The 17,963-nt window shown below is 40.4% G+C and overlaps 1 protein-coding gene across 6 annotated transcripts in view; it reads left to right on the forward strand.

Annotated features, from left to right (window-relative positions):
- Window positions 1-573: 573 nt before the first annotated feature.
- CELF4 (CUGBP Elav-like family member 4) overlaps window positions 574-17,963 on the forward strand; it is a 707,521-nt gene continuing 690,131 nt past the window's right edge. For 4 of the 6 annotated variants that reach the window (XM_085213501.1, XM_085213504.1, XM_085213503.1 and 1 more), the window contains exon 1: window positions 574-1,250. In XM_085213501.1, coding sequence (XP_085069627.1) covers window positions 971-1,250 — 280 coding nt within the window. In that variant the 5' untranslated portion in view covers window positions 574-970. The remainder of the gene's footprint in view (window positions 1,251-17,963) is intronic. The other 2 variants (XM_085213500.1, XM_085213502.1) reach the window with 1 other exon arrangement.

Here is a 17,963-nt window from a genome sequence, read left to right on the forward strand (position 1 = left end):
AAATTAATAGTCATCTCATTATTTTTCTCTCTCTCTAAAGACCTACAACAATACAGTTTGTGCCACTCTTAGCCTGATGTCATCATTGGCAGTATAATTTTAAAAATAAGAGCATAAAGAGCATGCATTTTTTTTTAGATGCAACAAGAACAGATATAGTAAAGAGAGCTTGTAACATCACAGCCACAACAACAATAGCAAAAGCAACCTCTGAGACTGAGGATTCATCCGTATCTCAACTGCTTTTATTATCAACTGCAAATTCATAATAAGAGTAAATAATAAATAAGAGACAGCATCATAATAGGAAGAAGTCAGAACACCTTGGGTTTGTGTTTTTTTTCCCCCTCTCAAATGAAAGGCAGATTTCCCGGTGATCACTGAAATTATAACGACAGCGATTGATCGGAGGACTTGCAAAAGAAAAGGAAAAAAAAAAAAAATCATCATCATTGGTCCTAAAAACGCAACCGTTCCCCTTTGCTCACTTGGCACAATAGAAATTGACTGTCTCTCAAAGAGCCATGCGCCTAGTGCTATTTATAGCCGGGGGCTGTGTTGGAAGATACCATTGAGCTTCTCCCAGGCAGACAGACGGGGGGAGGTGGTTGGATGGGAGGAGGGGGTTTAGGCAGAGTAGAGGCAAAAGCAATCCCCCACCCCCAGCCTTCCTTCCCCGCACACACACACATCCACACACTCACACCCCACCCCCTAGTCTGGCTGGGAATTTGAACCGATCCAGCCTGTTTAAACGGAAAGGACACAGATCTTCAATGTAAAAAAAAAATCAGATCAGACCCAGAGAGAGAGAGAGACGGAGAGGGAGGAGTGTGTGTGTGTGTGAGTGTGTGTGTGTGTGTGTGAAAGAGGGAGAGGGAGAGCGAGAGAGAGGGAGAGAGAGGGAGAGAGAGAGAGAGAGAGGGAGAGAGAAAAGAAGAGGGGAAAAAAAGGAAAGAAGATTTTCTCTATGTATATAAAGATGGCCACGTTAGCAAACGGACAACCAGACAATACCAGCCTGAGTAGCAATCACAGCAACCCCAGCACCAACGGGCATATGAACGGATTAAACCATAGTCCCGGAAACCCATCCACCATCCCAATGAAGGACCACGATGCCATTAAGCTCTTTATTGGGCAGATCCCCCGTAACCTGGACGAGAAAGACCTCAAACCGCTCTTCGAGGAGTTCGGGAAGATCTATGAACTGACGGTGCTGAAGGACAGGTTCACTGGCATGCACAAAGGTGAGTTACCTCCTGAACTTTCCCGGGAGAGATCGGGAGAAGAAGGCAGGTTCTCACTCCCTCTCTGGATCTCTCTTTCCTTTCGATTTCATTTTATTTCATTTTTGGCTGGCCGGGGGCGGAGGCGGCAGGCTTGGGGGGCAGGGAAAGAAATAATAGACCCTCCTAGAAAGAGAAGAGAGAGAAGCAGAGAAGGGGGTCAGCTGCCTTTGCCTTATTTCTTAGTATTTTTATGTCTTTCCTCCTGTTAGAGGGGCAAGATGCTGCCACTTGTGAAAGCCGGAGAGTCCAGGCAACAGCCGGAACGGGAGGCTGTGTTGGCAGGCAGCTGTCCACACGCTAGTGGTGCTGAAAAAAAGATTAAGAGGATTTCTTTATTTATCTTTGGGAGCTGCACATTTTCCACTCAGGGGTGTGTGTCCGTCTGTCTGTCCGCGTGTTCCCGCGGAGCTGGGAAGCCCCTATTTTACAACTGTTGTGTATCGGGCACTGGCACATTTGCATTTTCTTCTTCTCTTTTATTTATTTACTTTTTTTTCTTTTCATTTTTAACTCTGTTAGGATACTTACTTGGAATCTGCTCCGAAACTGATAGTAGAGGAGTGTGATTTGTCGGCGCTGTGCAGGGGGTGTTCATTTAGGTTTTGTTCAGCATGGAACAGAGATATAAGAACAATTTAAAAATAAAAATAAAAACATCTCTGAAAGGGAGGGAAGTATAAAATCACAACGTGAGTATGTGTTGGAGAGGGCAAGCCAGGAGGGATGGGTTGCAGTTCAGTTCCAGAACAGAGAAGTCTCTGAGCAGGCACATTACTAACACTACTCTAGTGTGCCCAAAGTCCATCCCGGGAACTTTTTGGGTTTGCTTTCAAAACAGTGAGGACGTGTTCTCCGTGCAATGCCTTGCTCTCTCCAGCTTTGCCTGCTCCTTTCCCTGTTTAGTCTCTCCAATGGTGCATTTCAGATTAGAGGATGCTACATTTTGGGATGGGGGAGGGAGTGTGTAGTGGTGGGGAAGATGCTCAGATCACTGGGTGGGAAAGTAGGACTCACATAGAGGAAGTTAAAGATAATTTGCATGGTAGCATAGCTTAGTAGTGGGAGTGTAGCAAGCCACTTTATTAATTCAGGATCTGTATATATAATGCATGTGTGCGTGTGTATGTGCATGTATGTGTGCGTTTATTTCATAAGATATCTAGTTATTTAGGGGGAAAGAAAAAAATATATATCAGAAGTAGGCAGGGTGTGACTCCAGACATAGTGCAGGAGGAAAAAGGGTTGTGCAGGGGAACACGGGGTGAGTAGAAGTTGTATCTGTTATGAGAGAGGTTCAATAGCAACATCTACTCCAGCCGATTCATTCCTGGCAGGGAGAGTCACAGGGAACGGCATTAGTGGCTTCCCAGCTTTCCAGCTGCCATGGCGAGTTGTAAATCTTAAACTTAACAGGATGTTTAGAAGGCATTTCTTTCCCTTTCCCACTCACTCCTCTCCTCTCCACCTTTAGAAAATGCAAATTAAAATATACCCTGGCAGTGCAAAGTACCAGTGTCTACCAGAGGGTAGAGAAACATTCAGGGCTCGGGGACTGGGGATTCAGCACAAGTTATAGGGTATTGCTGGTTGCTCCAAACACCCTTCTCATATTTACAATGATCAGTCTGTCCCTTCTGAACCTAGCTTTCTTTCAGACTAGCTGCCTAGAAGACACATCAAGGTCTGATGGACATCTTCTAAACCCTTCTAAACCCTAACCCATCCACTCTAGAATAATTATTAATAATAACATTAAAATAAGAGTATGAAGAACAGGGAAGGAAAGGTCCTGGGAGGTTTTGTCTAATAGATGAGGTATAGTGAGTAGCAGTGAGCCCGTGTGTACGCATGTGTTTGCAAAAATTATCTAAGGTTTCCATAAAATAAAAAATAACAGCAGTGTAAGCTACACTGAAGAGAATCACTCAGCATAGGATAGATTAAATGTTTGAGATAACATCTAGGTAAAGATTTTGGTGGCTTTTTTTTTTTTTTCATGGGGATTTTTTTTTTTTTTTTGATTGGTTGATGAGAATTAATTCTTTTGCTTTGTTCTACCTGAAACATATAATTAATCAATCCATGCAATAACTTCAATTTCTGTTTCATAGATGGGAATGTTGCTCAGTTTTGCTTTTACTGTATGCCTGTATTCATAAAGACAAACTCAGGAAGCAAGGGGGAGGGAGAGACAGAGAGAGAGAGGGAACATTTATCTTGCTTAGATACATTTAACACGTATTCCTGAATTAAACAGGATACTAACTTCATTTCCATTCACTTCATCTCTTTTTTAAAGCTGAAAAATAGGAAAAATTCCAGGTGGGATTTCTTGTTACATTGTGAAACCAAAATGTGTGTGTTTGTTTTGAAAGAAACAGTCATTTTTAACACCCTAGAAGTTTTGGACTTTGGAATGAAAAATGATGATGTTGATTGTTATACCGTAGGTTAAATTTTGAGTGAAGCTTCAATAGACACCGAGTTGCCGACGCTTCAGAGATCGGTTTTATTTAGTAAATCCAAGAAGAGTTTGAACTCCTTTCTAGCAATGCCACTGATTTATTAGCTAATCCTGATAAAAATGTGCCTCTGGCTACCTGGAAAAAAAATTACTTTCTTGCCAGTAGTGATTAATTACTATTAAGTCAAAAGGCATGATGGGGCTTTGAAGGATGAGGATTGTGTTTGGCTTTTTTATTTTATTTTATTTCATTTCATTTCATTTCATTTTTAATCTGTTTTCTTTCTCTTTCCCCTTCTCTAAATTCAGTCATGTGAAACATAGTACTCACTCAAATCTCCCTGTTTTGGCTTTGCTGGAGGCATAGGTGAAGAACTGCACAAAGACAGTCCAACTGGTTCTCAGGGGTAGGATGGCAATATGAAACTCCAAAATGCTTTCCGTAAGTGATGCATCATGTTTGTACATTAATTGATCCATCACTCTCAGTTGATAAAATTTCTTATTCAGAGGATGAAGCTGTGACAGTAATATACTTTGAAGGGTTAATAGTGGACTGTAGTTTATTTAAGTATACAGAAAGCAAATCTTGGGTATGGAGAGGGAGAAGGTGGGTTTGCATTTCAGGAAGGGAAGAAAAGGGAATTAGCGTAATGTGAAAACATAGCAACTGAAGTCATTTCAGGTGTAAGTCCACTGAAATGAGATCATGGGATGTGTATGATTCAAAATATTATGAAGGGATCCTGTGGCGAGGCTTCTGTATATCAGAAGGAAATTGAAAATTAAGAACCTGAAGATAAAGTACATAACTATCCCTCTTTGCCAAACAAAAACAAAAACAAACAAACAAAGAAAAAAAAAACAGAAAGAGACAGTGAAGTCCTAGGTGCTCTCACCAGCAGCCTTGTCTGATGCCACACTAGGTACCAGGGGAGAGGCAGGGGAGCACAGTTCTCTTGTAGACACACAAAAGTAGAAGAGGGTATAGGGGAAGCAGCATGTGAGGAAACATGGAAAAGAATTGCCAGCTCTATCAGAAAAGAATCTTTCATGGCAACAAGCATTGCTGCTACATATTCCCCCCATCCTCGCTTCTCTCCACACGGGGCAGAAACGCACTTCTGCTGTGGCACTTTGCTCTAGGGTTGGGAAGAGGCTGTGTGCTGAGATCTGCGGGTAGAGATCTACCGGGGAGAGCTGACCCACCCACGCGCTCACACACACGCACGCGCGCGCATGGAGTTAACTAATCACACTCGAACAATTTAGCAAGCCATTCATTCATAACTTCCCCCCTTCTTATCTAGCAGTGGTGTATGCTTAAAGGCTGAGTTACTGGGAGACATAAAGGTTAGTGCTCTCAGGACAGCCATATTATAATGCATTATCTTTGAAGTCATTTAAGGCCAATTTAAGTGGTATTTAGTATAATATTTATGAATTAATGTAATCTAAATATAGGACTGTCCCCGTAGGTTTAAACAGCCTTTTCTACTGAAGCACGCTTGTAACCAAGGTCTGAAATGTGTTTTAATTTAAAACACACAGGTCTCCATAATATTCTATTTAGGAAGTCGGAAGAAATCAGCATTGCACACTTAACTGAGATTTACAGAAACATGCGGGTGAGCGCACTTAAAAGAGTGGAGACAGCATACAGTAAGAAAGAAAGCATCTTTCATGGACCTGAGAGCTACAAAATTCTTTCCAGCCTTGTTTAGAGAGGAGTAAACATAAACCCCCCAAAACTTCCCCAGCATCCACTATTGCAGTCCTGTGGCTAGTATAGTGTACCTGCCTGACCTGAACCTCACTTGATAAGTATTCAATGCAGCTAGAAAAATGCAGTAGGAAAAGAATAGTTTAGTTCTTTTACCACTATACCTTCTCAAAAGTATAAATAATTTTGGAATTTAAAGTACCTAGAAGGTAGGTAAACAAGGTGTCTGTTCATTACATTGTTATGTTTGATTACAAAGATAGATGATAGAAAGATTAAAACCTTGTTAAGGTTAAGGATGTTTATAAATGTTTTGGATACCACAGAAATTCAGAAGTGCAATGAAGATGTGCATTCAATTAAGGTGATATATTTGTATATATGTATAAATGTATAAATTTGTGTGCGTGCATAAATACAGGGAAAAAAATGATGTATACACATTCATACATATTGCCTTTCAGAAACGGAAATTTAGTTGAAAAGAAGCACAGCGCAATACAGGTGCTGAATAAACTCCTCCATAATTGAAGCATAAGGCTTGCCTGGCTGAAAGAAATGCATACAGCATTTAGTACGGCAGTAAACCAAACAAGTTTTGGGGAGGTAAATGCACAAATAAACTGGAATAAAACAGAAGGGACTTTATGCCTTAGATCTAAAGAACAACTCCTTAAAATAATCAAAATGTGACTCAAGAAAGAGGGGAAAAATCCCCCTGTACATTATAATGTCCCATACAGATGAGCTTATATGCATATTTGATAATGTCAAATGGATAGCCAAGATTGCTTCATAAATTAGAGGGCTACATGTTAACTCTTTTTTTTCAGGGATCTGGACATGGATTTTGGTTTCTAGAAGCAGCTGCAGCCAGTTATGATGCTGTTGTTACGGTTGTGTCAGCATTTCCAGTACAAACTCCAATTTTCTGGGATCTCTCGCTTGGCTGTTAAGTTTTGCACCGAAAGCTGTTCTTCAGCTAGCCCCACTACCGTAACAACTAATCATCCTCACAAGAATGAACTTATTTTAAAGTTATAGAACATGGAGAAAAGAAAGAAATTAAAGCTTGTGTTTTGGGAGCTTTTGTTTCTTCTCCAAGTTAGTCTTACATTTCCAGCACATTTACAGATGCTTCTGTCCCTCAATATCTACACATGCCAATGCCTTTGGGCATTTTAGGGAAGGAAATAAAAGCTTTTCTTTTCTTTTCTTTTCTTTTCTTTTCTTTTCTTTTCTTTTCTTTTCTTTTCTTTTCTTTTCTTTTCTTTTCTTTTCTTTTCTTTTCTTTTCTTTTCTTTTCTTTTCTTTTCTTTTCTTTTTTTCTTTTCTTTTCTTTTCTTTTCTTTTCTTTCCCTTTCTCTTTTCTTTTCTTTTCTTTTCCTTTCTTTTCTTTTCTTTTCTTTTCTTTTCCTTTCTCTTTTCTTTTCCCTCAAAAAAAAAGACCATGATAGTTTCAACTTCCAAACCTCATAGTATTTACTTCACCAAAATAAGATTTTAATTAGATGGTGAATCAGAAATTTAGTTATTTCTGAAGAATATCAACAGAAACAGAACATCATTTGTTTTTGATTTATCTTATTTTATTTTTTCTCTATGTTCATCCAGAAAATATTGGGAATGTCAGCATTAAAGTAGCGGAAAAAAATTGAGGATTCGTGTCACCTTGGATGAAAACGGTGGTCTATCTCATCCCGTATCCTGCTTCTACCAGTAACCAGTATAACAGACAGGGGTTCCTTTAGCAGGGGATTCAAATTGCACCGTATAATAAAAGCCAGGCATCTGATGGAATAGTCTTTCGAAGGAAGTTGTCAGAGACTATCTGGAAATTTTGCCTGGGTAAAGAGTGAGTGAGATTGCAGAAAGTGTCTTAAGCTCAACAGGAAAGAGGATTGCATCTGTTAAGGATGGAGACGAGGGAGGGCACAGGATTTCCAATGCATGAAGCAAAGAGCAAGGAGCAGAAGTAGCCAGATGACCAAGGAGAGTCTACCCTAGCCTTCAGAGATGGAAATACTCGGCCACAGTTTTTAGCAAGATGTCAGGGTGTTTTTTTATCATGCATACTCTGTGCACATGCATACCAGCCGCACTGACCCGACAGACCAGAATGACACTAAAGGAGTTGTTACCATCCCTCCCGTCAATCAAGTGTGAACCCAGGCGGGTTTATGTGACAGGCGGTAATGGCTCCAAGGGACAAAAAGTGGGGAAGACGATTGAGGCTGTTGGGCGAGGTACCTGCATTTAGAATAGAGAGAAAATATCCAGTGCCGAAAGACTTGTGCTGGCACTGGCTATAGTCTTACAACAGTACTCAGTGACAGCAGACTGCAGGGCTCAGGATGAACTTTCCATCATGTGTTGTCATATTTGTGTCCTGTGTTTGCGCTAACCAAGTGAGATTTTAAGGGAGCTAAGCCAAATCCTAGCCTTAATGAAGCTGTTTTTTCATTAATCGCAGCATCTTTTTTCAGGAGGAAGCAAAGACCCCATTTCTGCTGTCTGGGCAGAAGTTCATGAGAGCTTCGCCATCGCATCAGTAGGTTCACATTTGCAAACGGTGTGTCCCTTTCCTGTTAAAACTAAGGGTTGTGGATTTATGTACGAAAACCACACTTGCAGCAAACTCAACCAGCTTCTGTGCCTGATGGCTTGTGTCTGAACTTAGCTTTCCTTCAGTGAGTGAAACTAAAACTTAAATGAAGCTGAGGAACTGAAAAAAGCCTGACCCCTGCATCATTTCTCACTTGCTTAACTGTTCCACTAATGCCCATATGACGGTTGCTGTGGCTTGTTATAGTGGTCTGATTCTTTTACATTAAAATCTGCAGTAGAAAGAGTAAAAAATATCCATGGCAAGGGTAAATTATAGTTTTTCTTCCACTGCCGCTTCCTTGACTGAGCTGGGTATTTTTATAGAGACTTTTCTCCCTCTGTAACTCCTCAGGATGCATTGTCACATTTTGGGGACCGCAGGATCTCTTGCATCACTCTATATATGCCGCATCACTTGAGGTGGACTGAAGTCAGGATGGCACCGCAGATACTGCATTTATTTGCTTTTGTCAGTGTGAGCCATGTCCTGAATACACACACAGGTGAATGCAGCTTTTAATGTGTATTCATTATATCCACCTGACATCCCCTCGAAGGTAGAGAGGGCTTATTATTGTCGTTCCTTAAAATAAAGATGGATGAGAGCTCTAAACCTCTCAAATAAAGTGTCTGACCATACATAGTGGCTAAAAATAAATCATATACAGCCATCTATTCCATGTAAATGAATGTCAAGACATATAGATATAGACATTGTGTTAAGTTTGTCAAGCAGAAGCAGCCAAAAATATTGATCAAGGCAAGGGGGAAAAATTGATAATGAACTGGACTCCAAGAAGACTTTAATTGACAGTGACTTCTGTGAACCAGCTTTGGACAGTATATATAAACTGACCACGATGTAACTTTATTGCAATGCACTCTCCTTTAATTAATTGTCACCTTTGTTAAGACTGGCTACAGATCAAAGGTTTAAAGATACTTAGCAGGTTCTTAGTAACAAACCTTTCAAATGCATTAGAAATATCCGACAGCTCAGCCAATGAGGCATGCAGATTTCGATCTACCTCACCCTTATCTGTTTACTTGTCCCTCCTTTGTTGAACACAGTCATTGTTTAATATTAACTGTTTCATAGATGGCTTTTTTGGCAGTGTTTGTGTTCCCAAGGATGTGTATCGTAAGAGAGATGTGCCATCTCTGTTAGGTCTGCAAGAATATTTTGCCGCCAGAAACTTGCTTACAGCTTGAGAAACCAAGGTGCAGTACAGGAAGAGTTCATAACACAGACTACTTTTTCCACTTTCTGTTACTGAGATTTAAAGATCGCATTTAAATCTGGTAAATATAATGAAATATAGTCTGCCTAAACGATGCCCCCAAGAATTAACTTTTGCATGAAGTTGTGTTTTCAGATGGATACAAATGCATCTGCTGTATTTGTATATCATATGTATGTGCAAGCATTTGTTATGTGCGCATGTTAATGAAAACATGCATTCAATAGAGACACATATACATTAAGGCTGACATATACCTCTAAATAATTCCTATCTGAATGGCAGTACAGAGATTGTATTCTTGTATAAAAGTGACAGGTGACTTAACAGCCTATTCCTGGAATCATATACAGAGTTTAATATGATACATAGTTGTTTGTTCATTATACTAATTTAATGATACAGTCACACTTAATTAATCCATGTCTGGATTATTTGTACATTATGTCTAAGTCTCCAAAATATTTCTTTGGCAACCCAGCTGAGTTCCCAGTACGCTGGCGCAGATAACTCTGGACACGAAGCTTCTTCAAACAGAATAAAAATGGAGTTTTGCAGACAGAGTTGGTCTGATGAGATCTGACTGCATATTTGGCCTGCTTCTAACTCAAATGCCTGTGTACATGATGCATGAACACCGTCTATGCACACATGTATAGAAAGGGCAGACTTACATTTGTGCGTATTTCCTCTACTTTTCAGTCCCTAAGGATAGATTCGCATCATAGTACATATCACTCACCGCAAACGCACACAGATATCTTTGTCGGATTCAGTAGCTTCTTGCAGGTAGATGTATAAAGCAGCATCAGCCTAATAATATCCCTATAAAACAGTGCTTCCTTCCTAGGATCCAGAAGGATGAAGGTTGTCAGAAGATCAAAAGATATATCACAGTGTGCTTGTAGAAATCCCCTGATTATGTTTCCTCTCTATAATGCTCTAATTCATTATTTGATCAATTGTAAAAGGGCCAGTGCTTTAGTAGGAAAAAAAGGTATTAGGTTACTAGATGCTTGAGGGTGAGTGAGAATCACACCTAAAATTATATGTAGCAATACAGCAATGACCTTATCAATACTTCTTTAAGGAATATGACAGCCCTATAGGAGAGATTCAGTTCTGTGAACAAAGGTCACAATACAGATATTGCTTATTAAGACTATCGATAGCCTGGTTGACCAATCTAACTAGAGGCTGTATAATGTACCTGCTGTTAACAGTCAGGGAGGAGAACTATGAAGAATTTACAGAATTGCCCACATGTAATATTAATAATATTGATTTATTCTAATAATATAATAAAGTAAAAATGCACTTCTTTGAAATGGTTCATGAAAGAGGGAGAGAGGGAGAGGCAGAAGAGCCACAACTGGCTGACAAGTCTTTGAAAGCCAATCCAGAGAAAAGTGCTTCCTTGCACCTTCCAGGCAGAGCTCTGTTTCTTTCCCCAAGTCTCACCAGCCCTATAACGGGATAAGAAACCTCCTGCTGTAGGATCAAGTCTTTGCCATTCAGCTGCAAAGAACCCAGAGGTCTGGAGAAATTCCAGGATGGAGCAGAACTGATCCCAGACAGCTCTTTTGCAAATGCAGCAGCTCAGTGGAAGGGCTCTGTTTATTTTATTTTTCACACTTTTAGTATCATTTTAAAAATACTGAGGAAAGGAGGGTAAAAATAAGATATACGTGCTATGCACAGTCTATAATTGATGGAAAAGGGCTTTGCAGACCATAGAGATCTGCTCCAGTGTTGATTAAAGTCTTCAGGAATACCTGACCTCACCTGCAGCAGGATTTTCACTGGGCCTTAAGTTATGGGCAGTTCTGCAAGGTACTGCTTGTTGGGGCAGCAGCTGTCGATAGCATGCAGTGAAAGTGTTGTAAGGTTTTCACTCTTATAAACCTAGATACAAAGATCAGCTTGCTTTCTGAATTTCCTAACTCCTTCTTCTGCTGTAGGCTGCCTTGTCTAGGTATGCTGTGTGATCCTGCTGTACCATTTGGCTTGAAATGTCTCGTTCCAGTCACCATACGGTAGTTTCAAGATGGTTTGCATTTCATTATTTCTTGTCTTGGTTTACAGGACGAGTGTTTTTCTTTTGTGAGCATTTAATTGCTTTTAAAAGCAATTTATTTGATCCTATTCCATCTTCAATAACACACGGACAAGGATTCAATTTTTCACCCTCTTTTATAAAAAAAGATAAACTATTATTTAGTTATGCTGTTCTGCAGGATTTGTTCTGTTATGTGTGTTCAGACAGAAAGTGGTCATTTTTTTGGCTTTGTTTTATTTGTGTGTGGGGGGTTTCTTTTTTTTCTTACTATGGATTTTTTATTTTTCTTTTAAGAAAAAGAAATCTCATTCAAGATACTGGCAATAAAAAAAAGTAGGAGTGGGAGTGAGGAATGGGCAAGACGACCAACAAAAATCCTCTGGCAAAGTCTTTAAAACCGTAGCAGTGCTGCATGCTTATTTGGACCTAGATGATTTAAAGCATCTTACAAATAATTATACTCCAAATTTAATCACTGACAAAGAAAAGAAAAAAAAAAGCAAGTCAGTCCTTATAAACTGTAAGAGAAAATGTACGTAAAGATCTCACAGGAGGTAGCGGTGATGTAGTGATTCTGGATTTTACATTCTGCTCTCGATTCAGTAAAAGTTAACAGTAAATTAAACAAACAAGCAAGAAAAGCAAACAGTGTCATTCTTCTGAACTGTTTACCGGTGGTTGCCATATATCGGAACCACCCTTTTGTAATCAGAGCATTTTCAAAGTATAGGAAGGATCTGGTGGGTGAGGGCAAACAGCGAGGGACCAGGGTGGTTGAGTTCCAATCAGGGCTGGGATAATTAATCACCAACACTCTCTGGCGGAGTCACTTAAGCTCGGTGCCTTTAGGCCTCATCTGAAACCTGTTGAATCAATCGGAAGATTCCAATTGGCTTCACAAGGTTATTGATCTGTCATTTTCTCGTCTGCAATGTTAGGACAGTTCGACTTTTTCTAAGGAGGGAGGCATTAGTGGCAGAAATTCAGCATTCTTTTTCCGTCAGAAAAAGTTTTGGTGCATCTCTGATGACAAGTGTGTTGCATCAGAGCCTCTTTCAGTGCAGATCAGGCAAATAAGCTTGCAAAAAAACACATGGTAGGGAGGTGGAAAATTAGCTTTGCTCATTTTACTTGAAAATACTAATTTGTTCCCATTTTGCCAAGAAAGGGTCAACAGCAATTTTGACAATTTTCTTTGTGTGAGTGGGATTCAGCCTGCTTAATTTCTTCGTCTACAGGAATATTATCATTCACTGATTTGGGAACTTGATTTCTTTTTTTTTTTTTTATTTTAGTGAATCACATATATACTCTTCATTGTTATGGCAACTGAGGGAGTTGCAAGGCTGAAGGATTTGGTGAAGTGCTGCATTTTACCTTTCTTCTGTAAGGGTCTGATCCAAACATATTGTTTGCAATAGAATTTGGATCAAGCCGAAGGAATCTGCTTTCCCTGGGTCAGTAAAAAGAGCAAGTTCCCTCCATACAAGTGTACTCCTGTCCTTAGTACAAGCAGGTGGAATTGGCAGTCGTCATCCATTTACCGAGGACCGACCCCGTGCTCCATTAAGTCAATAGTTAGACTCTGACCCAGTCTCACGGACAGCATACAGAAACCACATGAATCCTTAATCAGGAATGTGGCTTTTGCAAGGGGGTTTTGAGGGCTACTCCTGAAGAAGATGCTTATTGTGGGGGATAAACAAGATTCCAGTAACTTCAAGTAGGCTGTCACAACAAATTTTGTTTAGGAATCTCTTCATTTAAAAGGGAGTTTTTGGATTATCTCCCACAGTGACACTCTGGCCAATAACCAGCAAATAAATCAGGCTTCCTCCTATTTTATCATTTTTGTTGTTGTTATTGTTTTGTTTTGTTTTTTAATTTCAGTAGTAGTTTTAGGTAGTTCATCAATAACAACATATGTGGGATTTTGTGTTTCCACCTTTCTGTGTTTACATTTTTTAGTGAAATAAATGCAAGAGCTGGAGTGTGCATGTGTGTACAGTCGATTATCTACCCCAGGTCTATTTGAAATCATCACAGTGCACTCAAGTCAATGATATTCTGTCAAAGGTGGAGAGGAAGTGTGCGTGCAGAGTGAGTGTGTGAACGTGATGCTGTTTGATTGCCTGAAATCCAACGAAGTCTCAGATTCAAAGGCCCGGGGGCAGCAGGGAAAATATTTGTTTGTTTAATTATTTATATATTTACTCAGCTTTACTGACAGTGTTTGCAGATGGGGAAAGAAGACAAAAAATATAGGAGAGATGTTGAGTTTTTGTTTGGAGGGGAACGTGTGTTATATTAGCCTCAATCTGTTCTCCCATATAACGGCTGCTCTGTGCCATTAAATGATCATTTGTTACTGACCAGCTCATTGAAAAAGGCCGGAAAGGTGGTGGTAGAATAGATTTCATGAGTTTATTTATAAAGGAAGTTGCATAATAGGTGTCATTACCCTGTCCCCTCCCTACGATGATCTAGGAACAGGGGTCCTGGCTGTCATTTCTCAGTGCATGAAGAAATAGCTGCGTCACCAGCCAGAACTGTGTTCCTGCTATGCACCACCAGGCGGAAGACATGAGTATGGGTGCCAGGCAATCTGCTTGCTCCCTTCTCCTTTCCCAGCCCCTCCATTTGCTTCATTTGGGTTTGGAACCAGAACTAGATCCTTATCCTCCCTTGCCAGGCTTCCTCCTTGGGCAAAGGTTGGAGGTCCAAGCTTGGATTTGTGGACCACGGACTCAGCATTTTCCCCAGGGGTCAGACTTCTTCCCTACACATGACTTCAAGCTTACGTGCGTGCTTCCCCTAATACCTATATTTCTACCCTATGTGTGCTCATAACCTGTTCATTTCCTGAAGCCAAGTCCAGCCAGCCCAGCCCTACCTGCCCAGCTCTCACTGTCTCTCTTTACATTCCTGTTCCCTCAGTTCAGCTCCGTGCTGCTGTTTTATCCTTGCATTGCTCTTGGCCATCAACTCTGCAGAGTACTTGACTGGTCCACGGTTGGAGTCACCACTCCAAGACTCCCATCTTCATGAACTGTCTCTCTTCTGTCTCAGACTGACTTCCCACCAGCATTAAAAGACTGTGAATAGTAGCAGAAAGACCTGTAAAGTATGAACACACGTACACACATAAACATATATATCCCTGTATGTAAACCATTGAATGTGCAGAGAGAGAAAAGACTTTTAAGATTCAAAGCTCAATGTCCTCTTTTAGAGATTTTAAAAAATAAAGCACAACAGATTAGGTCTATAATTTCACCCAGGCAATTGCATTTTTTTTCTTTGTCTTTTTTAACTTTTCCTTTTTCATTAAATCAGCAGCAGATTTCTCACACCTGAACAAAAATCCCACATACATTTTCCTTTGAATTCTTAAAATCGTGAGCTTATTCTTAACTATTCTTGGCAGACTCTTCTTGGAGTACAGTTCAGCTTCCTGCAGAAATGTTTTTTTCTTGCTGTTTTGAAATAGAGCTACTCCTCAGCTCCAGGACCTTTCTCTAGCAACCAAGAATTAAAGCAAGAAGGCAAAATAAGGCTTTGGTGTAGTGCTGCATCAGCCTGCTTCTTTCAGAGGTGGGTGGAAGGGATTAGGACCCCATTTCTAGCTTGGACCTCTTACTAACCTCCCGTGTCCTGCAAGATCCCATTCCTAGACCTGGCTCTTCCTCATTTTCTTGTGTCTAAAGAGGAATTTATGATATCCAGCTTTGCAAAGAGCTTTGTGTGTATTTAAGGCATAAGTCACACTGTAGCTTTAGTGTTGATGGTCTAAGGTTATAAATGAGACAACATTTGTAAGGAGAGGTAATATCTTTTATTAGTCCAGCTGATATAGCTGGAAAAAAACAGACAGACTTCCTTGTGTGCTTGAAAGCTTGTCTATTTTTTTCAACTCTATCAGTTGGTCTAATAAAAGATATTACCTCTCCTGGCAAGCCTTGTCTCATCTGAGGTGTAAAGCATGTACTCTTATTGTTTAGGCCTGCTCAATGTCGGTGTTTAGGGGTTAGATATTTCCTCACCTAGAAAGCCAGGATAAGAGCAGTCCAGGCTGGTGTCCACTCATTCCCTGTGTGCCCAGCCTTGGTGGCCATCTCACAGTCATTCAGAGGCACGGAGGAACTCTCTCAGCCCATTTTCTGATCCTGGCAATGTCCTTTATTTTTTGCTGTTCTGCTCCCTTTCAAAGCACCACATGCCCTCTTCTTATCCCTGTGACTGTAATTTATCTATAAAATTGCTATGTGTGTGTGTGTGCGCACGCGTGTGTGGGCAACCACACAAAAATCCCCAAGCTGCCGAGCAAGCTAATGAGCATTTTCTAATGTATGTAGCTAGTGATAATGCAAACCACAGGCGAAAAGTACTGTGAGGAGTACAGGTAATATCCTTAAGCAGGGATGACTTGAGAAGGAAGGGATTTTTCTGTTAGCTGATAATAAATTGCAGCCCCTGCATGGCCAGGGAAGCGTTTTGGTTGTGCTTTTGTTTTTGTTTCATTCCATAAAGCGCAGCTGAAAATACTGAATAGTTTAAAAGAATCCCGAAGCAGGTAGCAGGATTACAGACACAACAAAATCCTACTGATATGCGCAAGAGAGCAGCAGTCAGCGGATGGCTATTACTTATGCTTGGCTTTACTACCAGGGAAAGCATCGGATCATCTATTCAGATCAGGATAGTCAGATATGCCAAAGGTTTAATCAAATATTAAACACGGTCAGTAAACTTAAAACCAACGTTCAACATGCAGCAGTTCTACTCCTTTTCAAGCAAGTGCTCAAAGAGGAAAAACTTTTCTCCTATCTCCCTATAGTCGGGGGGGGTTCATGGCCGGGAGACTCTGAGTCAGACAGGAACACATGCTGGTGAATGTGTAGGTAAATACATGAGCATGAGGGGACTGCATTTGCATCCCTTGCCCTGCCACTTGGAGACGGAATTGTTTTTTTCCTCCAAATTCCTATTTTTCTTGCACAGATTGATTCCTCTGTGATTCTAATTGCCCATCCCACATGCTTTCCCTGTCTGTCCCTCTCCACATAGCATGTTTTCTCTTTTCAGCTCTCTCTCATCATCTGTCTGTTCAACAAAACTAGACAGATGTGTGCGTGTGTGTGAAGATGTGAGTAAATTTGCATCTCCATGCAGGTACATATATGTGCATACGTGATTGCTCGTTGATAAATCATACGTGTACGAAGCCACATCAGCCTCTTTCCTATCCGTGTTTGGGCAGTATTTCAACCCTTATTCAGATGATGGGTACTTGGTGGTAGAATATTTTGCAGGGAATTACAGTTTATAATGTTTCTTCTCCCTTCTATTATTCATTCTCTCTGATTTTTATCTAATCTCTCTCTGATTGTCCTGGTGCAGCTTAAGAGACAAAGTGAATTTTTATTACATCATCAATATAATCCCCTGCTAATCAGCATCTGGGTGCATTACTGTTCTCCCTTTGGCTTTTCCTCCACATTCATAAATAATAAGAATAATAATTGGTGAGTTTTTTGTGCACGCACATTCTTGCGTGTGTGTTGGTATCAGCCAGAGTCACAGCTGCACTTTTTCATTTCAGCCGGCTTGTTTTAGCAACACTGGACCCAGTTTTGTGCAGATTGTCTCGACTATTGCCCAGATTAATTTCCTGGTGCCTGCCGCTTAAATCGTGGAAACAATTAAAGCAGATGAATCCTTCCTCATCTTCTTGGAGCTATTGAACTTTGTAGTTAACTTGGATGCACATTTTTGGGTGTTGAAGCCACCTTACCCGGTTCAAGGAGCACATAGATGAATGTCTAACCTTTGATTTTTTAGTGCACACTTGCTCTTCTTTTTCAAGTAGGAAAATAGTACTTCATATGTCTTTGAATGGCAAGACTGGAGACCAAATTTTTGGCTTTTAACTGCTGAGATTTCTCCCCAGATTGCTGTGTAGCACTCAGCCTGCCACTTTGGTCCACATATTTAGCAGGGTTGAACTACTCGACAATTTTTTTCCTCCCTTTCCATCTCTGGAAGAACAATAATACTTCCTCATAAAGTAAGGCTTGTGTCATACTTTATTCTCACCCTCCATATGGATGTCTTGTGCATTTTAAACAGAATCACTCTGCTTCCTTTTTAAAATACCGTGAATTGGCAAGGCAAGGCAATGACAGTGCCTCTTTGTTAGGCATGCAGATTTCTGGCTTCCCAGTGACTTAGGGTGAACCCTGCATCCAATACACAAACTGTAACCCTTGTGTACAAGCCCACAGTGACAGGATTAAACCTTTCTGAGTTACCTAAGACTGACCACGAACCCAGTGCCAGAGTTCAATCAGATAAGACAAATTCTTCAATAAAAAGGTATATGTGCTCATAGGCAAACTTTAGAACAATGCACTACACAGTGTCCAGTCCCCTGGGAAGGGTCTGTATCTCATCCAGATGAAATATAGTTATGGTATGGAGTAGTTAATCCTGAAAAGCATATGCATAATTTGTATTGTGAAAAGCCTCCCAGAAAGCAGTATGCTATTGAAGTTGGGGAAGTTTTTAAATGCTTTAC

Source organism: Meleagris gallopavo, chromosome Z (genome assembly GCF_905368555.1).
Source record: "Meleagris gallopavo chromosome Z, MGAL_WU_HG_1.1, whole genome shotgun sequence".
In the NCBI taxonomy this organism is placed as follows: domain Eukaryota; kingdom Metazoa; phylum Chordata; class Aves; order Galliformes; family Phasianidae; genus Meleagris; species Meleagris gallopavo.